The 27,567-nt window shown below is 35.0% G+C and overlaps 1 protein-coding gene across 4 annotated transcripts in view; it reads left to right on the forward strand.

The window, feature by feature from the left end:
- The window catches only part of PDS5B (PDS5 cohesin associated factor B), a 113,814-nt gene that overhangs the window by 51,132 nt on the left and 35,115 nt on the right, over window positions 1–27,567 (forward strand). For all 4 annotated transcript variants that reach the window (XM_005147613.3, XM_005147612.4, XM_031047692.2 and 1 more), the window contains exons 10-23: window positions 120–214; window positions 2,372–2,517; window positions 3,423–3,574; window positions 5,044–5,157; window positions 6,677–6,758; window positions 10,340–10,388; window positions 11,843–11,982; window positions 12,060–12,175; window positions 13,975–14,080; window positions 15,910–16,070; window positions 16,679–16,802; window positions 17,622–17,780; window positions 18,559–18,627; window positions 22,676–22,812. In XM_005147613.3, coding sequence (XP_005147670.1) covers window positions 120–214; window positions 2,372–2,517; window positions 3,423–3,574; window positions 5,044–5,157; window positions 6,677–6,758; window positions 10,340–10,388; window positions 11,843–11,982; window positions 12,060–12,175; window positions 13,975–14,080; window positions 15,910–16,070; window positions 16,679–16,802; window positions 17,622–17,780; window positions 18,559–18,627; window positions 22,676–22,812 — 1,650 coding nt within the window. The remainder of the gene's footprint in view (window positions 1–119; window positions 215–2,371; window positions 2,518–3,422; window positions 3,575–5,043; window positions 5,158–6,676; window positions 6,759–10,339; window positions 10,389–11,842; window positions 11,983–12,059; window positions 12,176–13,974; window positions 14,081–15,909; window positions 16,071–16,678; window positions 16,803–17,621; window positions 17,781–18,558; window positions 18,628–22,675; window positions 22,813–27,567) is intronic.

Below are 27,567 nucleotides of genomic sequence, written 5' to 3' on the forward strand. Positions count from 1 at the left end.
GCATGGGAAACATAAAAATATTTTTGGAGGTATATAAAATTGTGTGGAAATAAACTAATTGCTGTGGTAGAAGCATTGGTATTTTTGTTGTTGTAATGCATTGTCTTGTTTCTAAATAGGTTTAATGATATCCATGTACCTATTCGTCTTGAATGTGTGAAATTTGCAAGTCACTGTCTTATGAACCATCCTGACCTAGCAAAAGACTTAACAGGTACCAGATTTATTATAGCATTAAAATAACATTTTGAGTCTCCTGGAAAAGTCAGGCAGGTTAGTTGTAATCCTAAGTAATGTCAGATGTAGTGGAGAATGTAATTGAGGTTCAAGTTCTAAGTCGCAGAGTCCCTGCCTTAGTGCTGCCTCTTGGGCTTGAGGGAGTTGTACATAAAGAATGCCTTAACTGAAGAGATCACTCTCTCAGAGCAGTTGCATTCACAACTACTGTTGAAAGTAAACACTGTGGGATCAGGTAAAGACAGCCCAGCTAACCTAATGGTCATGGCATTTATTAATTAGGGTGCAGACTGGAGACCTCAGTTCCACAAAGCCAAAACGTGTAAATACTATACAGTTGTGGTTTAAAACATGACAAACAGTCCTCATAACTGTCATTGCAGCCATTGGTTCCCTTTTCTTCAGGTGAAATACAGCCTGTAATTCAAGACCTCTGTAGAAAGGAACTGGTGTAGATAAAAACATTTAGTAGTTGTTCCTGATGTCTTAATGAAAAAAGTGTAATTAAAGAAAATTGTATGGTTTGGTTTTTTTCCCCTCAAAGTGCATACGGAGACTGTATCTCCCCCAGTCAATAAACTTCTACTTCTTATAATTTTTTGAGGTAATATTTTTGTTTAGTTTGTCTAAGCAGGGAATTTAAAGGGCTGTTAATTGCATGGGACTGCTCTCCTGCTTGCTGAATGTTTGTCAAGTTAAAACACAAATACAGGTGGGCTCAAGTCATCCTGTAGTTTTAAGCCAGCTTAAAAGAAATTTCTGTGCTTTCCAGAATGGAAATGGCAGAGATGTTTCTTTTTTAATTATCAGAATTGTATTTTCAAGGATTTTTTTTTCTTTTTTTGTACATTGCTGAAAGACTTTGTGCCCCCTCTAATGGTATCCTCTGGGAAATGTAATTTTGCTTGCCCCTCCTTTCTCTCCCCACAGCACTTGTCAAAGTAAAGTTGTTGGAAGAAGTTCTCTAAGTCACTGCTCTTTCAGACCAGAATTGTTTTGTGCAATGGCGTAGTTCTTCACTTGGTTTTAATTTATTATGTGTCCCTGTGGAACACATAATTAAAGAGTTGTATTTGGATTTCAAATTTCATAACCTCTATGATGAGTGCAAAGCTTTCTTTCTTGATGTGCACTCTTGACATTTGTGCTGATTACCAGAAATATTAATGGCCAGTATTTCAGATAAGACATGAAAATTTTAACTGGTCATTGAACAATAATAAGAGAACAGTAACCTCTGGTTACTGCATTCAGAGTAAACTTTGAATTTCCAATGTTTCTTAGTGTACTCAGTGTTTCACTGATGTATGCAGAGTACAGTGATCTTCTGTATTTTGCTTCTGTAACCTTCTGATTGTGCATCTATAACCTAAAATAGGTACTTCTAGAAAGATAAATGAACTTTGCCATTTTGTCAACTTTCTAAAAGGATGATAGCTGACATTTTTGACACTTAAGCAGAAATCTGAAAGTGTGGATAGTATAAGATTATTGATACTACCAAATAAGTAGCAGTGGACCAAAATAACCTAGAAAAATAGTTTTTAAGATAAATAAAACATGTCTAAGTAAGTCTTATAGCTTTGTCAAAGAGCATGCTTTTTAAGTATGTCTGTTGGTTTGACCCTGTTTACAATGCTTACACAGCTCATACTGTAATGTTCCTGGAGTATGTGAACTAGATTCCTTGTTAATAGTATAGAAGTTGTGGTCAGGAGTGCAGCTAATGTGCTTCAGCAGCCAAAGGGAATGGAGTATGCCAGAAAAGAGTAGTCTCTAGCCTAGACTTTAAAATGTATCTGGTGTGGTTATCAAGTTCTCAGCACTGTCTGTTCTACTTTACAGATAAAGTTCTGTTTGGCTGTTAGAGTTGATAAAGTAGACATAGCCGAGCTACTATAAGAAATAATAAAAATTAAAGTAAAAATGTAATGCCAGAACTCATATTTCTATGATGCCAGAAATAGAAAAATTTGATATTCTAATATAAGGTTTTACTGTTATATTTCTCTTAGAGAAAATTATTGGTCAGTGCTCAAACCAGTAGAGAGTCATGATTTCTGCTTCTGTCAGTTGAGTGCTGTCTAGCATAAGTAGCTAAAATTGTGTACTTACTTACCTTTTTTTCCCCCAGAATATCTTAAAGTAAGGTCACATGACCCTGAAGAGGCCATAAGACATGATGTTATAGTCTCCATAGTTACTGCTGCTAAAAAAGATCTTTTGCTTGTCAATGATCATCTACTTAATTTTGTCAGAGAACGAACACTGGACAAGCGGGTAAGACATAAGTAGTCCTAATCATGGATGTGTGTTATATTTCTAGACTGTAATTCAGCTTTTAAAAAAACAGCAATTCTAAAAAATGCTGAACTAATTTGAAAATGATGAATTAAACCCAATATTATGCAAAAAAATTTTGAAGCAGTCTATTTAATGAGGCATCTTTTGCCTGTTACTTGAATGCCACATTTTTCATTGTTCTGCATTTTTATTCAAGATAGTATGTTATAAAAAAATAGGCTAAAGTACAAAAGTACTGTTCCAGTTGTGTAGTTCTAATTGTCTTGGTTGTTTTTTGGGTTTTTTTTTCAATAAAATTAAATCCTTATAAAACATTCTAACAAGCAGGTTTCAAAATATATTGTAAATTACTAATAAAAAATGTTCCTCCATCAGAGCTAGCTAGTTTACCTTCCTTTAATTAGACCACTGTGAGACTGACAGATCAGTGTAGTAGCTTTCAAATTTGAGTAGTCTTGAAATTTAGTTTAACTATGTTTGGTATTTGGTAAAATTTTTGAGGGTTTGCTACTTACGGTAAAGCTGCTGGTGGCAAACCTTTAACATTATCACCTGTTTTTTTTTTCATTTACTGGCATGCTTTCCACTGTTGCACTGGTAATACAATCATAAATATTCAGTGTAGCCTGTAAGAAAGAACATTGGCTTGAATTTGTAACAGTTCTGAATTCAAGATATTTGCACAGTGTTTACTGATATTGAAAGGTTTAGCATAGTAGTTTTAAAGCAATATATGTCCTGTTGAGAAAGTATTGCACTTGGAACTCAGTTTAATGATTTGTAAATGAGAATATTTTGGTGTAGAATAGGTAATGCCTACCAGGAAATTCTGGAGTCTGAGCTTTGAGCTGCTAAACTGGGTACTATTTCTTTTTCTCAAGTGGAGAGTGAGGAAGGAAGCTATGATGGGACTTGCACAGATATACAAGAAGTATTCATTACAATCAGAAGCAGGAAAAGAAGCTGCAAAACAAATATCATGGATCAAAGATAAACTTCTGCATATATATTATCAAAACAGTATTGACGACCGGTAAGTCAGTCACGAGCTAGGTGATTCTATTGATAAGTGCATAACTTACTATTCAGATTTCTTTTTCCTTTGTGCTTAAGTGCTGGCAAGAAGGAGATTTGATAATGTATGTTTTGATCCAGTGCATAGTGGAATCTTACATAGTTGCAGCCAAATGTTGTCTTGTGTTGTTTTCTTCTTCTTTTTTACATTAAAGGGCAAAAGTTATTCTAAAGGGTCAGGATATTTCAATACTTACAGCTGTATTTCATTGCTTGAGTAAAGGAGATTTTTGTTTGTGTTTAAGTAGCTTGCTAATTCTAATGCTAAAATCCAGTAACTGAAATCGCTTTAACAATCTTGCTTTAGATTTGCATGTTGTTATATGATTTAAAGGTAAGCCTAATAAATGTAGTGACAACAGTTAAGGCATATATCCTTTTGCAGAAGGTTCATTTTTCTGTACTATAATAGCCATGAAGTAGAGCTTTGTCCTGGATTTGTGGTGAAAGCAGTGCTTCTGTCATAGCAGTTATAGCCTTGTCTATGGTTGTTCATATTGAAAAACAGAGAGATGTGTATGAGCAGCTAGTCCCTCTTGACTAATCAAGGCAGTCTTGGTGGCGCTGGAAATGAGCCTTTGACCTTCACAGTGTGATTGGATACAAATGGTATTGCAAACCTATCCAAATCTTTTCAAAAACGTGTAGACTCAAAAAGTCATCTGTCATCTTCAAAATAAGAAATTATTTCATGGTACCATGGAGGTGTGCAGAGCTGCCTGGATCTTCAGATCCAGTCTTACTCATGATTTTCTTAAACTTCAGGATCTTTTTAATGGAGCTGGGTTTGTGTTTTGACCAGCTGTTCCAGTTGTGCAGAATAATTTTCTTCTGTCCATTAGCCTAAATATAATTTTAAAAATGTACCTACATTTTTTATTGTGAAAGCAAAAGAAATGGGATAAACTTATCCCTTGGGAAAGGGGTTAGGGAGAGGTGGAAGAAACTCATCAAAAGGAGATGACTATCTGAATTCTCCTTCTAGGCTTCATGATAATGTATGATACAGTTAACATGATATTTCTTAATTTTAGGCCCATTGATTTACACCAGTTCATGAATTTATCTCAATACTGACCTGTGATGAAATTCATTGATGACATCTCTTTGGGATGATTACTCAGAGACAGCCTTCTCTAGAATCCTTTGGTTCCTGTCTAGAATAATATATCTGACTTTGATTATGTCATCTCTGAAATGTCCTACTGCTAATAGTATCATTACAGAAGATGTAATTTTATAGTTTTGTTTGGCTTATGCTGAGTTATATTGGAAGTTAAGTAATGTGACCTTTAGGTTTTTCGAATAACTGCATCTTTATACGCAACAATTGACTTTTAGATAGGCCTGAGAACTTCTGAATGAATGTTCTGCAAATCAAAGTGCTTTCTTCCTTTACAGTTTAACTTTCTTAATCCTGTCTTTCAGGTTACTTGTTGAACGCATCTTTGCTCAGTATATGGTCCCTCACAACTTGGAAACCAATGAACGAATGAAATGTTTGTATTACCTTTATGCAACACTGGATTCAAATGCTGTGAAGTACGTGTTGTTTTTAACTACTTGCAAAATATTTTTTAATGCAAACATTATTTTAAATTAGTTCTAAATTGTTACAAGTAGCCTAAGCCTGTGGACAAAAATAGTTTATGAACTATCAGAAAACAGAACATAGCAATAATATCTATTTTTCAGATGGTATTGTGGAGGAAAAAAACAAACAACCCAAACCCCCAAAATAAAACACAAACAAAACCCCAGACTAATAGGGTGTTTTCCAACAAGGTGTGGTATCTTTTAGGCATAAGTAGCTTGAATGCATGTCAGTCCTTGTATGTCTGAAAAGAGATAGCATAGATAGTAACATTGACTAGCCCTAGATTTTATTTGGCAGCTTCTCAATTAATAACACCCAGGATGACTTTAGAGTGGGAAGGAATTACTTGTTTGCTTTTCCTCCTTCGATATGCGTTTTACTTAAAAATTATGTGCCTCCTCAACTTAAAATGGGTATGTATGCATGAAATTGACTAATTTTGCTGCTGTCATGCTCACAGTTTGAATTTGGTAATCTTAAATTTATTTTTTGTTTACTAGTACGTAGTCACTTGAAAATCAAACATAGTCTGGTTTGGTTTTTTTTGTCTCCTAATAAGGGAGACTAGAAAAAGCTTTGTATGTGAAAGAATGGCTTAAAAAAACTTCACAGCCTTCAAGTGCTACAGAAAGGGATTTTTGAATCACTTGCATTTCTCATATTGCCTGTCTAAAGATATTACAACTGTAACAAATTAAAATTAAGAATAGTAAATTAAAAATAATAAGTTACTGTTCTAGTAAATTTTAGTATAAGCTAAAGAAAAATGCAGACTGGATTCCTTTCAGTACTTGTTATTTCAGTCAACAAATAACTTCAGAATTCTAGTTTTCACGTGCAGCAGTACTCATTTTAAAGACACAGTATGTTCAGTTAGTTACATAGAACTGACTTCTTGTGGCTTAGGAAAGTTAAAGTGAATCTGTGACTTTATTATTTATATGGCTTATTTTTCCTGGAAAATCTGCTAATTTTCAATTTTGTCAAATATCTCTAATGTATCTCTTATGAGTCTTATCATGTCCACTTTTCACAATTTATTCATCTAGTAGCTGTTTTCTGTGTGCAAGAAAAACATTGTTTTCATGATAAAAATCTTAGTCATCAGCTTTAGCCTGCTTCTTGGAATGTTTTTAGAAGAGTGATTTCATGCTTGTACAAATGAGCTCTTTATGGGCCAGATATCAGTTACTTCCTACTTCTTTTAAAGGCTGTGTAGTTAAGTATCTGAAATGAAACTCGTTTCAAAATCTCACTTTGTTCCAATCTAATATGACCATGTTATGCCATTAAGAAACATTTAACTGTTGCTCACACAGCAGCAAAAGTTCAGGTGATAAGCATATTTCTGAGACTGGAGTTGAAAAGGATTTAAGAGCTCTTCTTGGTCAGTTGTGTTCTTTATCGAATTTGTGATTTTGACAACTTTTTTTAAATTAATGAATTTTTTATTTTTTTTTTTAGAGCATTGAATGAAATGTGGAAATGTCAAAATCTTCTGCGACATCAAGTAAAGGATTTGGTTGACCTAATAAAACAACCCAAAGTAAGTTCAACTTATCTTTAGCTTACAGGTTTTTAATTCCATATATTTTGCAATCTGAAGCTTATTTTTAAGCACAGAAAATATTTTGAAAGTTAACTGATATTCCATTAGGCTGAACTTGCAGTAGGAATTTTTTTTTCAGGGAGCTACAATGAAAGTTCGTTCTCAGTTCTATCAAATATAATATGGAATTAAACATGTAGGTTTTGATAAGTGCCATTATGAGCATTTTATTCAAACTAGTGTTATGCTGTTGACGTGTTTACGTTTGTCCATGTGGCTTTAATCCTACCATTTGCTGTTAAGTGCTAATTCTCTACACTGTAATATTCTTTTGAGTAACAGGACTGCATTGGAGAACGTAGGGGGCTTCAGATAATCTGAGATGCTATCATGGGTAAAAAAAATGTTTTTCACTGAGGGAATTCTACTTCATTTATTGCCTGTTAACACAAGCTTTTTATTTATTCTGGTATTGAGAGAAAAAACCCCACACACACTCAAGAGAAACACCTTTTTTAGTCTTCAGGCTACCATTGCACACTATGCTCAGTCCCTTTGGTGAGGTGATGGCAGCACAGGAGATGCCATCAGGTGTGGTGGTTCCTTTCCTTCTGCTGCTCCTCATTTCTTATCCACTGCTCCATCAGGGATTCTTCCCCTAGCCGCAGTCCCTTTAGAGTTATATTTTCTCCAGCGTCTTCTCTCTTAAATATGTTTTTTCGGAGGCACCATAGGCTTCTCTCACTGATTAGAGTTGTGTTGGTTTGGTTTCTTGGTTGTGGAGCTGGCTGGAAGCAGCTTAGGCAGGCACAGTCCCTAACCTCCCCCCTAGTGGGTCAGCCCAGCAGCCCTTTTGTTACCCTAAACTCTGCCTTTACACCCAGTGCAGATGCATAGGTATTTTTAACAAATCTGTTACTCGTGATGCTCCTCGAATGGCTTGTTTGTGTTTTGTTGGTTTTGTGTGTTTTCCCCAAATTGATGATTAATTCATAGAATTAAATGACTGTCAGAGTGTGTTTTCATAATCATGAACTGAAGAGACATGCAGTCCAAGGCAGTAATAATCTCAAGACAAATATCTATGAGCCAGTCAGAGCTGTAGAAACAGTTTCTTTCAGAAAACAAAATGGAAACAAACTACTAATCTTTTAGAATATGACTTGGTGTTACTGTGTGTGCTTTTTCACTTCAGTCTGATTTCTTCACTTAATGGTTATAGCTTAATTGTTGATCTCCTGTAGATCTTGTCACTGTGGTAAGTGTAGGCATTGTGAGAGCTGTCAGAGGTGAAGAGGGTTGAGGAAAAATGGGTGAATGCTGGTTTATCAGTATTGAAGTATAAGCTTTATTTGCTGCAGATGCTTCCATATCATGAATGCAAGATAATGTAGATAAAATGCCACAGTAGATCTTCTAAAAATAAATGTTTCTTGATCTTCTTCAATCTGTAATTATTCAGTGGAGTTGTACTACTAGAAGTTAAAAAAAAATACTTTTGGATTCAGGTTACTTCATTTGATGATTAGTAGTTTGCTTAACTTTAGGTTTGCTTTAATGGGAGCTTTAGCCAGTACTTGAAGACATAGCCTGTATTGGAAGGCCAGACCAGTCAGAAACAAAGAAACTCCACAGTACAGTTTTGCAATTTTTCTTTTGAATTGTAAGAGGTACAAATATTGAGATTCTGTATCTGTTGACATAATTATTTCAATCCTGTAAACTAGTTTTTATTTGTGTTTTGCTGGGTTTTGGGTTTTTTGTTTTTTGCCTTCCTTTCTTGTCTGAACATACTTGTTCAGCTGTGACATCCAGAAGTCCTGAAAATTGCAGCATTCTTCCAACACTAAAAAGTGAGAGAAAATTCTGCAGAAATACTTAATGCCTAGAATTACATGCCAAGTGTCCATGTCACGAGATGAAGAACATTCACTAAAAACATTGCTTGTCTTAATCTCATGCTATATTTCTGTTATACTCAGATAGGTTGCCTCTTTTCTCAAACATTGCCATGTTTTCCACAAATTTGCTAATTAATATCCTTAATGACAAAACCTGTGCAATTATGTTAGAACTCAAAATCCTGTTTTCTTTTATAGTAGCTAGTGAATTCCATTCTAGAGAACAGAAATTTACTATGAAAAGTTGAAGGACCTGGTCTGGTGGGAGATGTCTGTACCAATGGCTGGGGATTGGAACTGTATGTTCTTTAAGGTCCCTTCAAACCCAAACCATTCTATGAAATGGACACTTCTGTGTGTCTTTTTACATACTCTTCAGTGGAAGCTAATAGTGTGGTAGTTTTCCTATTTAAATCTTTCTCAGAAGAATATTATTTGATAGTGGTAGCCCATAATTAGTAGTATTTACATACATGCATTTATGGAGTTTTGCAGACTTCATAAGTTATGTCACTGAAGTTGATCTTCAAAAGTCAGTTGGCAAAAGAGCAGTTTCCTTTATGGTTTGGAAGCTGATGGGTCTATATGCTTTTGGCAGCATTGCTGTAAGCTCAACTCTTCTTTCAGGTTCCAATTTTCATTTTAGTTATGAAGATTTCCCAGTTGTTGAACAACACTTATTATGCAGCAGTGAAAGATTTCAATGTTTTTTAATTATTTTGTCCACTTAAAACACTTTTCTGAAGATGATTTGGGTGTTCAGAGTACAATTAATGATTCCCTTTAGCATTTTTACTTATAATTTCTTAATATTTCAAACTTCAGTGCAATTTAGTAAAGCTTCCTAGTCTATAGAATACTGTGGATTACAGCTAAAAGTGGGGACAGAGTGCCCTGGGAAGTAGTTAGTCTATCTTCAGTAGTAGGTTTCTCATCTTCCACTTTTTCAGTGCCAGAACTAACTCTTAAGGTGAGCATTGCATGTGGAATTTGAAGTCCTATACCAAAAGAATTACTGACAAAGGAAACTAAAATAAAGAAAAAAAATGTTCTGCATAACTTATTTTGCTTGTAAGATGCTGTTGGATGACTTTATATCAGTATCAGTTTCACTGAAATCTAAGCATCACGCATATCTCAAAATGCAGTTATGTTGTCATTTGTTTTGTTTTTATGGTTTGTAATTGTTACTTTCACAATTACTGTCTTCCTTATTCAGCTAAACAGGGGTAGAAGGTGTCTTACTGACTTGCTCTGTTCTTTACATTAAGTTGGGGACTGCAACCAAGACCACTTAGAATCAATACCTGAACCAGAAGACAAAGTGAATTTAATGCTTGCTGTTTTATATTTAAAAACGAAAGAGGTGTTAGATGAAAAACAATTACAGAAATGACCCATTTCTGCTGTTCATAAGTTATATAGTAGTTGAAAAGTAATAAAAATATTTTACATAATTATCTGAGACAATGATACTGTAGGTGTGACCTAGCTTTTATTCCCTGTAACTGGCATTGACTTTGTAGTGGTAGTTTTGATTTCTAACACACTGATGTGTTAGCAAAATGGGTGCTGACTTGTTGATAATGCATTGTGTTATTTTGCTCACTCAGTATCCAAATGGAAATAGATACTGTAAAATTTTTACTTAAGCTATTTTTCTTTTGTGACTTACAGACAGATGCCAGCAGTAAAGCTATATTCTCAAAAGTGATGGTTATAACAAGTAAGTTAAAATATTTACAGTTTTAAAATTGCAGTTTAACTGTATTCCATTCTTGCTTTAAATATCATTTGAGATAAGCTTATTAAAAAGTTCTGTAACAGATAAAAGAAATATAACAGATCATTATAAAGATGATGTAACAATTTGCTTTAAAGAATTAAGACAATGGTAAGCAGAATTACTTCCTTACTGTAAAAAGTCTCCACTCATGAGCTTATCACATTTTGGCTTTATATGTTGTGGACTAATTAAAAATCTAGTGTCTGCTTTACCATTTATAATAGAATATATATTAACTAATGTTAACTAACCTAAAATATCTACTAACTTATCTGTCTCTGAGGTGTTGACATTGTAAGTGCTGTTGGGAGAGCACAAAATAATTTGGGTTTCAGTAGCAGGGAAAGCACTTTGGAAGCTGAAGAACTTCTATGTAATCTGAATTCTCAGCAAAGAAAAAACCATCAACCCCAAAGAAATGTGTCTTGTTCCCCCTAGACCACCATGCCAATTGCATTAAAACCAGTATGAAGAAGAAGAACTTGCTTTACAGTTCTGAAACTTTGTTTTTAAGTCAACCTTTATTTTTAAAAATAATAATAATAAAAAAAGCACCAGCTGTTCTGGCAGAAACTGATACTGCTTAAGGCTGTATAAATTTTTGTAAAAATTTGGAGGAAAAACTGAATCTTACCACCTGGTTGGCCATGTTCCAAATCCTTTTTTCCTTTTGTTTTATAATATAAAAGTTGTTCAGTTTGTAATTTTTCTGATTCGTTTAATTCTGGCTCTCATTAAAAATCTCCAAACAAATAATAAAAGGAAATAAATACTTAGTAGAACTTGTTTTGAGCTGACTATCCTGTAGTCCTACACTATTTTCTGTGCCAACTCTGCTTAATGCTAATGTTAATATGTAGTTTAAGAAATGCATTTTAAAAGCTTTTTTTTTTTTTAAGTATTGTAAGCTGTACAACAGCTTATATCATTTAGTGGAAGAGTAATTTAGCAAAATACCCTTTTAATTTTATTCCACACCTGATACGACTATTGGGTGAGCTTTATACAGACTACATTTTTCTGTAGAGTTATAGACCTTGCATTCTGAGGTCAACTTCAGCTGTTAGTGTTATTAACAAGAACAATTAGACTTGCTGCAAAATGAGTGTGAAGGCCAAGGAAAGGAAATAGCATGGGGAGGTCTGTGGGTATACCAGTTTTTAGAAGTTAGTGTCCTCATAGATATATCAGCATAAGTTAGAGTGTTTTGTGGTTTGGGTCTTTTGTTTATTTTGTGATGTTTGGTTGTTTACGCCTCTTCCCCTCCCCCCCTTTTTGTTAACTTAAGCACACATAGAAACTTTCTTGGTGTAACATTTCAAACTTGTATAATTTACAATACTGATACTTCATACTTCTTAAAATAAATAGTGCTTTCATTTGCTTATTTAAAGGAAACCTTCCTGATCCAGGGAAAGCTCAAGATTTCATGAAAAAGTTCACACAAGTTCTAGAAGATGATGAAAAAATAAGAAGTCAGTTAGAAATGCTTGTTAGCCCAACATGTTCCTGCAAACAGGCTGAAGGATGTGTGGTGAGAATTGCTCTTAAATTATGTTAATATTTTTGGAACTGAATTGATTATAAATTTAATTGAAACTTATATTGCAGAGGGAGATAACAAAGAAGCTGGGCAATCCAAAACAACCAACAAATCCTTTCCTGGAAATGATAAAGTTTCTTCTTGAGAGAATTGCTCCTGTGCACATTGATACTGAATCCATCAGGTATTTTTGCGTGTGTGTTGGCTGTAGATTGCGGGGTTTGAAATCAGGGCTTCTTATTTCACCTTTAAGCATAAGCTTTAATGGACTGGAAGGTACCGTTTAACACCTGGTAACCTGCAGTATTTTCTTCTCTTTCCCCTTGCTTAGGAGTTTTTGTGTGCTAGTTCAGAATGTAGCCACAGAAACAATTAACTTGTCATTCTGCACAGCCATGACAACCTGTCAGTAAAAACGTTGCTGATGGGTGAAGTTTGGTTTGTGGCTCATTGACTGATTTTAAAAGAGATTTCTTTCCATGGCCCTTTACTGAAGTTTTCCACACAGAATATTAGTTTGATCTAACCAGTAATTTAACTGAGGAAGTAAAGATTATGGTGATGAGACATCAAGAATTTAAAGAAAAGTAAGCCAGTTAAGTTATGGGAGGGGAAAAATGTAATTGCTGAAATAATTATTTAACAGCTGTATTTTGAGATGTGTGATACCTTATTTAGAGACAGGTAGTTCTAAATACTGGGAAATTCTTTCTCTTCATTCCAACTGTAGTACTTGACTCTTAAGTATTCAAGAGCTTTTCAGTTTCTGCCTGGCATGTATGTAAAGTAATGGAGCCATTGAGATTTCATTTAATCTGTTTCTGATCTTGGATCAAGTACAATGTGTAGCTGGATTTTTCATTTAAATTTGAAAATAGACTTTTCACATGCACAGAAGTAATATAAAATGTATATTTTAAGTAAGATTCACATGTGGCACTAAGTTGTCTACCTACTGACTGCCTTACAGGATACAAGGGAAAAAAAGTAGTAAAAAGTACATATTTTCAGTTTTGCTTCAGAACTATTTTTCTTACATTTTTGTAAAATTTCACTAAACTCCCACTTTGTTTTTTAAAGTCACTGGGTTTTGGTTTTTTTGTTTTGTTTTGGGGTTTTTTTGTTATTTTTGGTTTAGGTTTCGATGGGGTTTGTTTGTTTGCTTGTTTGTTTTTTGGTTTCTGTTTTGATTTTATTATGTGGTCATTTTTGTCCAGTTAAGGGCAGGAAAAAAAAGAAAATGTGGGAAGTCTGGCTAAGAGACCTTGCCCTTGGTTTGCTACCAGTTGGGGTTTTTGTATTTATTTTCATTTGGGGCTTTTTTGTTTTCGTTTGAGGCTGTTTGGTTTGGGGATTTTTTTTATTTTTTTTTGCTATAAATGTTATTTACAGGATGTAATGGAGGAATATTCTGAATATTGTTCAGTTTATGATACAGAAGCTGCCTATACCACACACTAATAGGATCATTTCATAGGGTACAGTGTAAGGAGAAAATGAAGCATTACTGTCAAGCTGAAATATGCAGAAAATAGGTCTTCTAAATATTTCATCAACTCTTAGTAAAGCTATTTAATGGTTATTTTTTTCCCTGGATTGTATACTAAACATTGTAAACAGTTGTTTTACATCAATTTTTAAGAATCCATAGCAGCTAGTAACCTCACTGTAATTCTTACCTGAATTTGTTGTTTATAGTGCTCAAATTAATTTCTTATTTTGGTCATCCTTCTGGAATAATTTGTTTATGGTTCTTTCATCTTTTTCATGATGGATAAATGTTTTTTAACTTAATGCTTCATAAACTTTGAATTAGATAGGAGATGAGGGTAACCGGATTATGTATGTAGTTGACATTTGTTTCATAACAAGCTTACGTTTTAAGTTTTTAATAAATTCCATTAGTAAGATAGTATCTTATGAAAACTGTCATACATGGTGGATTGCAGTAAATACAAGGCTATACTTTCTTTTCCTCTTCAGTGCCCTTATCAAGCAAGTAAACAAGTCTATAGATGGAACAGCTGATGATGAAGATGAGGGTGTACCTACTGACCAGGCAATCAGGGCAGGTCTTGAATTGCTTAAGGCAAGTATACTCCTGGTGGTCAGTGAGCATGTAAAACTTTCTGGAGCAACTTTGTTAAAATAAACTTTTAATTGGCACTCAGTATCTTTAGCCATAAGCATGTGGTGGCTCTCTGAAAGAATACTGGTTTGGATTTTATTCTCTGTGTTCATCTTACGTGGCACATAGGTAAAGTTATCTTATAAAGAATTTAGAAGTTTTATTATTAGAGTGGGAATTCAGTTGCTTTTGAATATAATTATAATAGTTTTGGGACTGCACTTGTAAACATCATACTGTGATTCCTAGTAGTTCTTCATAAATTTGTGTCTTACCTATTTCAACTCTGTATAGTCTTGGAAACTCAGTTAATGTAGCAAACACCGTAAAGATGCACTTCTGGGGACAGTGTAGAGAATATCTTACTCTGTACTCCCTTTTTACTAGGAGGAAAGAAAAGGGATGATCACTGTTACTTACCATACTGTTACATGCCTGAAACTTCACATGCCATTATATGGGGCTTTTTGTTTCACATAGCGTCTTTCAAAGACTTTAGGCTAAGAGTACAGTGTAGTCAGATTTGCCTGTACTTGAACAGAAATGTACTTACACTGTAGTACCACTTCAGTTACATGTTTGTGTTGAGAGTTGTCTGGGTGTGGACTGACTTCAGAGGCCTCAAAATCTAAAGGACTCCCATACGTAAGTTTTCAGAATATCTTAGATCAGCTAAGGGCCTGGTAGATTCATCTGAGAGCATGTGACTCTCTAACCAGGTGTGCACGTTTAGATAAAAGTACAAAAAGCCAGTAGCACAAAAATTAATCTGAGTAAGAATGAATCATGTCACAAAGGACTGTATATTTGAAAGAAGGCTCCCAGGTCAGTACTTAAATACTTGTATGAACTGGCATGACACATTAAGGGAAAAGAGTAAGATTGGCCTGAGGAAAGTGATCTGTACATCATGAGAAAAATCCTGAAAGGACAAATGTAGGAGTCCAGAAAAGGGAATGTCATACAATGAAGTGGGGAGGAAAATGGAAAACTGAGTGTGAAGAAGTTCCTGGATTTTGAGGATCATTTTTTTGCCATGCGTCAGAATATGGTATGGAAAGAGGCTAGTAATCAGCAGCCATTTACAAATGTAGAGAAGGCAAACTTTAATAGAGGATCAAAAGGATTTTTTTACTTTTTTGAAACACGGAAGGACTGTCATACTTGAAAACAGAGTCGAAGAATCTGAAGGAGAGGTACAGGATCTGATGAGCTGCTGTATAAAGCTTGAGGGACTAAAGACTATTGGGTATGTCTGTATTACTATAGGAGCTTCAGTTCGGAGTGCAACCAGTTATTCCACTTGGCAAACAAGCATGAAGTCCTGGGAACACATAAGCTGTATTCTTTCTAGAGAAACAAAACTGAGATGGGCTTCAGAAGCACATGTTGTGCTGCAGTGGCTAAAGTGGGTTCAAGTCTGTAAAAATATTCCCTGAAATGTGAATATTGCTTCCTTAGTATCAGTTGTTTCTTTTAAGATCTGATTCTGCTGTAAGCCAGTACTTGCTAATGTAGATGTCGCTACTGAAAAATGCATGTTCACAATAGCAGGAGAAGAAATTGAGACTGAAGAATTAAGTTAAAACTGATGAGATCACGTATAAAGACAGGCGTATTTAGGAGGTCTCAGAAAAAGTCAGGAAAAGAGAAGTGTGGATCATGTGACAAAACCAGGCAGAGTATGATAAATATTGCAGTGTGGCAGTGGAAAATTACTCATGATGGAATGTTCTATGTAAGTGGACCTTTAAAAGAATATTAACATGGCTTTCATCTTATTTTGGCAGGTACTTTCATTCACGCACCCTATCTCATTTCATTCAGCTGAAACTTTTGAATCTCTCCTGGCTTGCTTGAAAATGGATGATGAAAAGGTGGCTGAAGCTGCATTACAAATTTTCAAAAACACTGGAAGTAAAATTGAGGAAGATTTTCCTCATATACGATCGTAAGTTTTATATCTTACTTTGTTTGAGCGGTGTTCTTATGGGGTTTTGTAAGTTCTATTTCTTCCCTTTGCATATTATAGCATTATCCTGCATTCTTTTGGAATAAAGTATTTCTTCAGGTAAAACAGGAAAAAGACTTTGAATGACTTTAAAATGTGGTGCTTTTTGAACAATGAAAGTGAAATTAATGTATTCAAAGTAGTGAACAGCTGATATGTCACTGGTACTACTATTATTTTTATCATTGCCCTTCAGAATTATGTTGGTTTGGGGTTTTTTTTCCCCTAAATTAAATATATGGCAATGTAAAACCATTCATTGCAACTTAATGGGGATGTGTAGACAAGAATATTTCCAAAACAGCGTTTAGTAACTTGTGCAGAGAAAATATTTTTTCTAGTACATGATATTTTATCAACAAAAACCGGGGACTTTTACTTGCAAGCCATTTATTTCCTTGAAGAAATTGCCAAAACCAGAACAACTAGCACTTTTGCAGAGGTGTTATGTCCTTCGTATGTATATCTGAACTTTCTTGTTGGTTTGATATTTTGAAGATTTTCAATTTGTGAAAAGGTGTGGTTTTTGTTTTTTTCTTTTTTTTAAGTGCTTTGCTTCCAGTGTTACATCATAAAGCTAAAAAGGGACCCCCTCGTCAAGCCAAGTATGCTATTCATTGCATCCATGCAATATTTTCCAGCAAAGAAACACAGTTTGCACAGATATTTGAGGTAAAATTAAAATGTTTAAGTTATTTTTTTCTTAACCTTTTATATTGCAAATGTAAACTAAGGGAGGTAGTACTAATTTATATGTCAAGTTGTATCAAATTTAAAAAGATATTTTTCCCCTTTCCTTTTATTCTCTTCAGTTTGGACTGAAATATAGTCGTGGAGGGGGGTTTTGTATCCTGTGATCCATCGTGTTTAGGGTTATGTATTTTAACAGATGGTGGAGTAAAACTAAGTGTTGAACTGTCTGCTAGACCCATGAACTTTTTATGGGAAGAAGAGCCGTACACCATTCCTATCCTTGTTGGGACTGGCCCAAAGTATTTAAATGGTTATAGAAATGAAGGAAAACTGAATTATGGTAGAGACTATTTATATAGATTTTAAAGTTATAACTGCAAATGCACTTTTTAATTAGTGCCCATCAGCTGTTTATCTTGAAGGCTGAATCATAGTTCTTTACTGAGATTGTGATCTTGAGATGTAGCATGTCCACTTCTTCAGTAAGAAAATGCACGTTGTTTACTAAACAGCCCTGCTTGAGCTGCCACTTTCTGAACTATGCAGATGTGACAAGCATTTCGTTTTTCTTTGTGATTTTTTTTCTTCTGATTTGTGGGAGACTTGTAGGGTTGGTGAATCTGTCTTTTAATCAGAACAGTAGCTCTTTAAAAATTGTATTTCTGAAAAATAAATAGTCATGGACAACTTAGTCCAGAACTCCAACCCCCCCCTCCTCAATAAGACACGGATTACATCAGTAATACTTGAATATTACTGATTACTGAATATTACTGATTACAGTTGCCTTTGTTCTAGCCACTGCATAAAAGTCTGGATCCAAGCAATTTTGAGCATCTCATCACACCGTTGGTTACTATTGGCCATATAGCCATGCTAGCACCTGATCAGTTTGCTGCCCCTTTGAAATCTTTGGTTGCCACTTTTATTGTTAAAGATTTGCTAATGAATGATAGGGTAAGTATTTTTTAAACCTCTTATTAAGATTTTGCTTCTCCTGTTGTATGATACTCAGCAAATACTTATGAAAATTTTTGGCTTGTTGATTTCTACATTTGGATATTATGATAGATGTCCATGTGTACTCTTTGAACTGAAAACCCACAGTACAGGAAAGGAGTTATAGCCCTTACAAAAGTGACAAGCTATATAGCACAGTGTTTAATCACTCATGATTTGCCTTTTGTTAAAAATGGAGAAAATTGGTAATGACTTCACTCACTTAGTCCCTTGCCTTGAGCAAGCAAGCTGTGATATATTTTTTTTTAGGAAGTATGTGTTTGAAACTGAAATACGCTGTCTAGTTGGAAGACTGTGGATTTTAATTTTTCTACTACTTCTGTATTAATAGTGGTTATAAAGTGAAAAAAAGTACTTGTGCATTGTCAGCCATTGTTTAGGGAAAGATTTACTGTCAAACTGTGCTCTTGAGGTTCCAACCTACTGGCTATGGAAACTTCAAATTAATTTGAAAGCAATGGCTATTACACTCAAAAGCAATAGTTTTCAGGTAACAACAATAAAAACCCCGCTACTGCTGTCAAATTTGCTGATACTTGAATTGTGAGATGAACAGTACATCACTCCCATAATCGTTACTTCTATAAAACAGAAGGCATATAGAAAACCAGTGGGTGCTTCAGTATTGATTTCAGAAGCAAACAGGAAAGACGAGATTACATCAGGTTTCACAAAAGAGTAATGGCAGTGTAACAAGATGTAACATTTATTTTAGCTTCCAGGGAAAAAGACAACAAAACTTTGGGTCCCAGATGAAGAAGTGTCTCCTGAAACACTTGTTAAAGTAAGTAGCAGTTACTGTATTTTGGTATTATTCTGTAATAATAGTATTGTTGCAGAATAAGAATTTATAAAAGAATTCTGAATTCTTAAAGCTGTCAACTGCTTTTTTCTGCTTGTCACCTTTCTAAAAGTAAACAATAAATAACTGTTTTTAGATGGAGTATCTTACCAGAACACATTTTGGGTTGTCAGAAGAATTTGCTTTTGGGAGCATGTACTTTTTTTGCTTTTCTAAATAAATTTACATATATGCTTTATTGAATTTTTGTTATAGCCTGTTATAAGCATAGGTTTGGTGTGCAGCAGTATTTCAGATATTATTACAGTTAGTATACAGATATACTTCCCTCCTGTTTCACATAGGAGTTGAATACCATGGAGACTGCTTAAAGCCTTCCTTTTTCTTTTGAATATTTAGGACGTTCCAAGAAACCTTCAGTGCTGTTTGGAATAAAGTAAAAACTGAGTTTGGGTTTGTCAGTTTCTTCAAATGAAGAAATGTGTTAAATTGCTTTGCTCTGTGTACAGTGTGTACCAGAAAAACAACAAGATTTAAGGAGAGAGCAACAAGATTTAAGGAGAGAGGAGGGGGGAAGAAACAAAACCAAAAAACAAACCCCAAACCAACAAACCCAGCTTTAAAATGGTGGGGATTTTGTTGGGTTTTTTTACTTTAAAATGTCACCTCAAGCTTACTGTTTTTTGGAATAAGTTTATTATTACGCTTTCTGGACTTGGTAATAGATATTCTCACTTATTTTTTCACTTAATGAGAAATAGATTTACACCGTAGAAAATGTATCCTATGTCTGTATTTATGTTTTAAATGCCCTTTGTTCAGAACAGGAATAGATGGTGCTTTTGCGTTTTCTTTCAAAATCAGTGAGATGCATGTACTTCATAGAATGCTGTTTCTAAATTAAGAGAAGCAGTTATTTAATTTCCAGTGCCTTTTTAAATAAACAGACCAAACATTGCCTTCTCTGTTAAGTTACACTCTTCGTAGCATACCTTATTCTCTGCTGATGTAACAAGTATTTTTGTTTCCAGCTTGGTACAGAACTCTTACTGGAAGTGCTCAGTTGTGTTTGGAATTTATTTGTTAGCTTTTTATTGGTTTGACTACAGCAAGGATATTTTTTGTATTTGTCCAACTCCATAGTTACACAGTACACTCCAAGAACTGTTGAAAGAATGCATGTTTGTTTTGATTTCATGAACTGCTAGTTTAAAATAGACATGATTTCACTTCAGTGATTACAAGTGTAACTTGCAGCAGTAAATATTAATTGTTTTTCTTAATTTTTTAAAGATTTGCGAAGCTGTTGTATCTCTCTAAAATGCTCTTTTTTGTTGATAAAAGTTTTCTTACAATTGGCTGTTTGGAAGGGAATTGGTTTATAGAAAATCTTCAGGCAATTCAAAGTTGAAGCCAAGCCTGAAAACTGTACGGAGCATTTACTGGCAAATGAAAACAAGTTATTGTGAAAATTGATTTGCAAATTTAATTAGCATTTATTACCACTGAGAGGCCTGTGTTTAATGAACGCTGCAGGCCATACTATTAGTTTGTAAATGATTTCTCTCTGACAGTCTATTTTTCTTCAGTCTGGTTTTAAAAGCCTCTTTCTCCTTTTGTAACGTAATTGCTTATCTAATGGGGATCTTAAAATTAGCAAGTTCAAGTATGAAAGGGGGAAGTACTGATAAAGACAAGATTTTAGTATTGTCCAGTCTAACTGATATAGGCTACCCTTAGTTTTGGGTGCTAAACCTTAAATGAAATGTCTGTAAAGAACTGTTTCCATACAGTATTAAATTGGATTAATTACTGTATGAGTTAAACTTGAATTCCTATGCCTGGCACTTGTCTCTGCTCTAAAGCAGTAGACTCTTGACAACAACCAGTACTGAATACTCTGTATCCTGCAGTGGGTTAAGACTTACGTAGAAGCAGTGATATTTCTTGTTTCCTTCCAGTGCACACAGCAGTACAAGTTTCTCATCCTATTTTTCTAACTGTGCTTTAAATTGGCATTATTTCATTTTCCACTTCCGCACAAACTTGTAGCATTTGTCGCTCTGAAAACTCAAGCAGTAGAAACGTGAGCTAACTGTTGTGTCATTATGTTGATGTAAGAGCACAGTGTTTCTAGGATCACTGCATGGGATGGGAGCCCGTTATACTTTTACAATGGAAGCGTGATGATAACCTCTAGATCAAAGTTGTTATAACTACCTGTTGGTTATTTTTGTTAATTTTAATATTAAAAATCAATACTTTTTCACTTCTGACAGTTTATGTAAAGCTAGTAGCCAGTTGCAGTTTTTTCATAACAAAGATCTGTCACATTATTCTCTTACGAAGCGGTAACTTCTTATCGCTTGTGCTTGCACTTCAAATTTTCTAAATAATAACTTGTTGTTCATGTTGTGCTGCTGAGTATAAAGCCATTTTTTTGTGGCCCTCCATATGGTTCTACCCATGTTGCTTTTTGACTTTATATTTTCATCTCATGTATAATCATTTTTAATCTTGGAGGAAGATTCTAGGCTCCTAGACTAAATAGAATTGGTATATTTCCATCTTCCCAACAAATGGGAGGCACTAATGACTACAGGTACTGGTTAAGGCCTGAGAAAACTTTAGTTGGTAAGCTAACAGAAGATCTGCTGCTGCTATTATTATTACTACATTGGTTTTATTGCTATTATTACATTGGTTTTGTTGCTATTAAGATCGTCTGGTGGATACTTAGAGTTGTTTCAGTGGGAGACTGTTGGAATGCTAGGGCAAGACAATTTCATTTCTGTTCCACAAACACTGTTTGCATTTGGAGATCTGGAGTGACAGACATCCTACCTTTTGCTGATGTTGCCCAACAGTATTACAGTTCTGGAGGTGGAGAATATAGACCATGGTGCTAAAAAAATAAACTCTGGTACAGATGGCAATCACAGAATTTAGATCTTAAGGGACCGTTGTGGTCCGTTTGTTACATGGAATAGATCAACTGTATGGTGAATTTAATTTGGTGATATTGTGAATGTTTACATGAAAGTCATTAGAACTGCCTTTCCCATGAAGGAGAAAATTTGAAGTTAGTGTTTACAATAAATATCTTAGATTTTTGAAAGCTTGGTTTTGGTTTGTTTTTCTTCTTCTCCCAAGGCTGCCTATGTGATCAGCGTTTTCATTTTCCTGTAGGAGGATAGTCCTCTTTCTGTTTTAGTGTCTATGCTCTCATATAGAAGGAAAATGAAAGGACAAAGTGATTCAAATACTGAAACAAACTAATCTCAAAATTAATGCTTTATTTTCACTAAAGAAATATGAAATTATTCAGTGTGTCTTGATAGCAGCTGAATTCTGCATACTTTTAGAAGCTTGCCTCAAAACACTTGATGTTTCCATTGGCAAAAACAAGTTATCCTAAGTAACATGCTTTGAGGCTTTTCTTTAAATAGCAATGAAAGAAAAATTCTTTTCTAGAACAAGTTATCTTAATACAGTTTGATACTCTAACAGTCAGATGGCTATAAAGTGTTTTTAATTTACATGTCTTAAACTCAAGTATTTCATGTATAAATAACATATAGGGATTAAGTACAGGAATTATAGTAATATAGGAAGATGAAAATGCCTTCTGCTTCTTGATCCAGTAACGTTTTCTTAGTAAGTATAGACTGTTTTGCCTTTTCCACAGTGTTTAATTGATGTAAGCTCAATTAGGGTAATAGGTTTTCACAGGGCAAAATGTATGATTGCTTAGTAAAATGAACAGTTCAAACCTTAACTGTTGAACGATTTTTATTTGTTGTAATAAGTGTGTGACTTTCAGTATAATGTCGCTGTCTAATGAGAGTATGTCTAATATATCTTCCAGTATTCAAATGATGTTTTGCAGCCTTGACAGGTTTATGTGCATAGCATCAAAAAGCATTTGAGCAAATACTGTGTAATTAAATTGTGATAAAGATTATTAAAATAATAAATAAGTTCATTGTGTGATTTGACTTCTGCCTATCAACTTTCCTTTCTTTTGCAGATTCAGGCCATCAAGATGATGGTTCGGTGGTTGCTAGGAATGAAGAACAACCACAGCAAGTCAGGAACTTCTACTCTGAGGTTGCTAACAACAATATTACATAGTGATGGTGATTTAACAGAGCAGGGGAAAATTAGGTATGTAACAGATGGTAACATATAATGTCTGTTGATGTGGTAGGTAGAGATTTAGTTGAAGTAGTACTTAAACTGTTCTGTTATACTGCTAATGATTATGCATCTTATTTCATAAGAACTGGTGGTAAGCTTGGCTGGATATTTGAGTTTGCTGAGTCTCAGGTTTTTTTAACACTAGATATAGCTGTATATTAGTTTTTATCATCTTTTTTTATCTCTTTCTTCAAAGAGCCATTACTGGTATTGCAAGAATAAGCTGTGTAACTTCCTCTTTCATGTTAAAAATTTGGTTTAATTTTTTATGCAGCTTGCTCTTCCTGATGTACAGCTGTGTATGACAAAGGCCAATAGACAGCCTTTCTAATAAAAAGATAATAGCATGTAGCACCAAATCAGGTGGGAATAGCTAGTACATAAGGCACTTTGCTTGGAGGCAGACTTTAATCCCTTGAGGCCTCTAAAAGTGAAAACAAGAGGAAATTGTGTAAAGAGGATTAAAGTCTCAATAAATAATTTACCTTTTAGATGATCTGTCAGGCAACTGATTTGTTTTTCTGGGTATCTTCTTAATCCTCTGCAGTAGGAGAAGTGACAAGTTGTCAGCCACTATTGCCTGCCAAATCCTGAAAATTCACGTCTATAAAAGCCATTAATGGCTTGCATGGATTGTGCCAGTTTAAAAGTTTTAAATTTGGAGTAGAGTTATACAGTGATTATGCAGATAGAACCTACATTGCATGCACAAAGTTGCAAACTAGAGAATTGTCTCATATGTTATCTTTGTAACAACTGTGTAGTCTTTATCTTAAAGTTCCTTGAAAATAACTGTTTCATAGTTTTAAATCCTGTAATACGACCATTCATAGCATTTACTAGGGAGCTAAGTGATAGTAATTTAGCTCTTCAGCATAACTGCTCAGAGCATATTGTTGGCTTATCCAGAATCAATCAGTTCTGTAGGTACTCTGTATTTTGATACTTGGAGTGACGATTACTTGCTGTGCCTGTTTTAGGAATTTAATTTTCCCAATCTTTTTGTACTCAAAACTACAAATAATAATACAAACTGTACATAATGATGTGGTCAGTGCTCCGTTATTTAAGTCAGTGGAGGACTGGAGATACTTTCAGGGGAGGGAGAAAGCTGCAATAGCATGAGGTCGCTCTGTGTTGAAAGCACCCCTTCAACCCCAGAACCTGGAGCTCTGCCTAGGGGTGGATGATGAGCCAACTGAGAGCTTATGGGTTAGGATTAAAGAGCAGACTGGTATAGGTGACATTGTAGTGAGTGTCTGCTGTAGCCCTCCTGGCCATGAAGAGGAAGTGGATGAGGCCTTCTATAAACAGTTAGAAACAGTTTCATGTCTGCAGGCCTTGTCCCTCATGGGGTACTTCATCTACTCGGATATCTACTGGAGGAGCAACACAGTGCACAAGCAATCTAGGTGCTTACTGCAGATCATCAGTGATGACTTTCTGTCACATGTGATAGAGGAGCCAGTAAGGCAAGGTGCTCTGGTGGACCCTTATACTTACTAACAATGGACGGACTTGTTGGGGGTGTGAAGGCTAAAGGCAGCCTTGTCTGTAATGACCATAAGATGGTGGAGTTGTGAGTCCTGAGGATAGTAAAGAAGTCAAAAGGTGATACCATAGTGCTTGAGAACAGACTTGGGCCTCTTTCAAGGTTCTCTTAGTATAGTTCAGTTGGAGAAGGTCAAGGGAGGTGATTCTCCTCATCTATTCTACTCTCTTGAAGACCACAACTGGAGTACTGTCCTCAGCTCTGTAGTCCGTTGTACAGAAAAGACATGGACCTGATCAGGTCCAAGAAAGGCAGCAAAAATAATCAGTGTGGTGGAACACCTATGCTGTGAAGACAGTTGTGGTGGTTCAGTCCAGAGAGGGGAAGGCTGTTGGGAAGACCTTGTTGGGGCATTTCAGTACCTAAAGAAGGCTCACAAAAACAATGGGAAACCAACTTTTTAATAGGGCCTGTTGCAGTAGGACAAGTGATAATGGTTTTAAACTTAGAGTGTGGGTATAGACTAGATTTAAGGAAGATGTTTTTTGCAGTGAGGATGGTGAGATGCTGGAACAGGTTCTCCAGAGCAGTGGTAGATGCCCCTTCATTGGAAACATTAAATGTGAGGTTTGTAGGGGCTCTGAGCAGCCTCATTTAGTTGAAGTAGACCCTGCTTGTTGCGGGAGGGTTGGACTAGATGACCTCTAAAGATCCCTTCTAAAACCAAGCTGTTAATGGTTCTATCAAGTGTACAGAAAGTAGAAGCAGGGACAGGTAACCTGGCAGGAATACAGAAAACACCAGGTGAGACTCTTAGGAAAGCCAAAGCCCAACTGGCTGGAACTGAATCTAGTGAGGGATGACAAAGGCAACCAGAAGAGCTTTTTTTTTAGTGATAAAAGAAAGACTAGGGAAAATGTACACGTGCTGCTGAACAATACAGGAGCCCTGATGACAGGAACGTGGAAAACACTGGGGTACTGAATGCCACCTTTACCTTAGTCTTTACTAGCAAGACTGGCCAAAGCACTCAGTGTAAGGGAAGGGGATATTTAAATTTCAAGGCATGGGTCAGCCTAGAGTGTCAGGTAAAGGCAAGGTGTTACTTGGAAAATTGAAACAAAGCTGTACTCTCATTTTGAAGTAGTAGGATTGATGACTTTGTTGAATTTTTTTTAAGAGAGGAACTGATTGCTTTGAGTTTTTAGTATATGTAGGTTAAATTCACCAGTGTCAGATGCTTTAATATTAAATATTTTTCAATAATCACTATCTCAACTGCCCTTTCCAGGTCTTTATTTTTCATCTTACGAGTCATAAACAGTCCTACAAATTTGAAATTCAAAATTATACAGATTTTTTTATTTGTAGTCAGGTAAAACTAAGTTGAATCTTGCATGTCTTTGTAGTAGGATTTTAATTTTATCTATACTAAGCATAAAGTAAGAGTACTTGGATATCAGAGAACACTAGCTGTTGCTGAAAGTATTGACATTAGATATGAACCTGAACTGACATTTTTCTGAAAGGCTATCTGCATTTTCCTTACACTGAAGCTTGCTTAAAAAGATGTAGTTCAGAACTTTATAGTTCTATGCTGTAGACAAATTGCTACACCATCTGATATGCAACATTCTCAGAAGTTGTTGAAAGACACTTTTTATTCCATGAAACATAGAAATTGCTTAGAAAACTGGATACAGACATTTATCCTCTGGAGTAGAAAAAAAAAATTAACTCCAATACTGGATTGTTTTAAAAGAGAAGGGCATCCTCAGTACCAATTTTCAGAATCATTAGAAGTAATCAAAAGCTTAATTATATCATGCAGGAGCTTTTATTTCAGCCCTAATAATTGTGTGGTTTGGGATCAGTAGCAGATCAGAAAGCTTTTGGCTGTAACAGTTTGACAAAAAATAAATTCTCAGTTAAGAGTTTCTTCAAAGATATGCTTTCGGGGAATGAGGCAGCTGATGAAGTTTCATCATCAGCTGTAAGAATAATATTCACAACTGACACTGTCCTCTTCCTTCCCACGTGCTTGTAGTTATTTCTGTGACACACATACTCTGTAAAATATTTCCAACTTAAACGTGAAATATATTTTATTCAATTTGCAAAATTAAACGTTATTACTACTAAAGCTGAGGAAGATTGAAAGTTCTGAATTTTATCCTTCCTTTAGCTCAGTCACGCTGTGCTTGAAAGTTGCTATTTCTCAGTTGTCACTGAAGTGAAAAACTTCACTGGGTTCACTTATCACAGAAGATTCTTTTTAAAGTGAAATTTACCATCTAAAAACTACATATTACCATGTTAATCTTCATGCCTTGTTTGAAAGTGTGTACAGCTTTTGGCCTGCCACTTCGTTGCTATTTGGTTTTTTGGTGTTTGATTTTGCTGTGGTTTCCATACCATGAGGTATGTATGAAGCCTGATTAGCAGAATTTTAAGGTTTAAGCTCTTTAGAAGGTTCTTTTTTGTCATATACTCTTTATTTAATAATGTTCCTTTATGGAATTCTTTAAATGCTTTATAAAGTTGTTTGCAATAATGGATTTATGTCTACAGTGTTTGCTTTTCCTAAGGATAACAGGGAATGATTAAGAAGTTAAACAGTATTTGTCCTGCTTAAAATAAATAATTATTTCTAAATAAGAATACAGCTTGATTCCTGATTCAAGTTACCCAAGGAAAAAGCTGTACTTACTACTGCTCAATAGGATTCATTAGTGCTTTAAATGAGATGCATAAAACTTATTAGTTTGCGTTTGATCTGAAGAAACAACAAAGTAATGTACTTTGTTGAAATAAACTGTGAACAGTGAAAGCTCAACTAAGTTTATTAAATTTATTAACGTCAAGTGGGTATCAGTTTGCAAAGTTTCTGTTGAAGATGCTTTTGATATTCTGATAGCCTACAATTATATTTACAAAGGTTACACAAAAAAAAAGTTCATCTTATATATGAAACTTAGCAGAGAGTTTCAGTGTTTTGCTAAGTGGAAGTGCAGTATTGGTGTGCAACTCAAGTAACAATACCTGCAGCATGTTTAAAACTTTTTCACTTGCCTAATTGTTTTTTGCTGTTATTTTCACTTAGTCACCTATCATAGAATCATAGAATAGAATCATAGAATAGTTAGGGTTGGAAAGGACCTTAAGATCATCTAGTTCCAACCCCTCTGCCATGGCCAGGGACACCTCACACTAAACCATATCACCCAAGG

The sequence above is a fragment of the Melopsittacus undulatus genome, chromosome 2, assembly GCF_012275295.1.
Source record: "Melopsittacus undulatus isolate bMelUnd1 chromosome 2, bMelUnd1.mat.Z, whole genome shotgun sequence".
Lineage (NCBI taxonomy): Eukaryota > Metazoa > Chordata > Aves > Psittaciformes > Psittaculidae > Melopsittacus > Melopsittacus undulatus.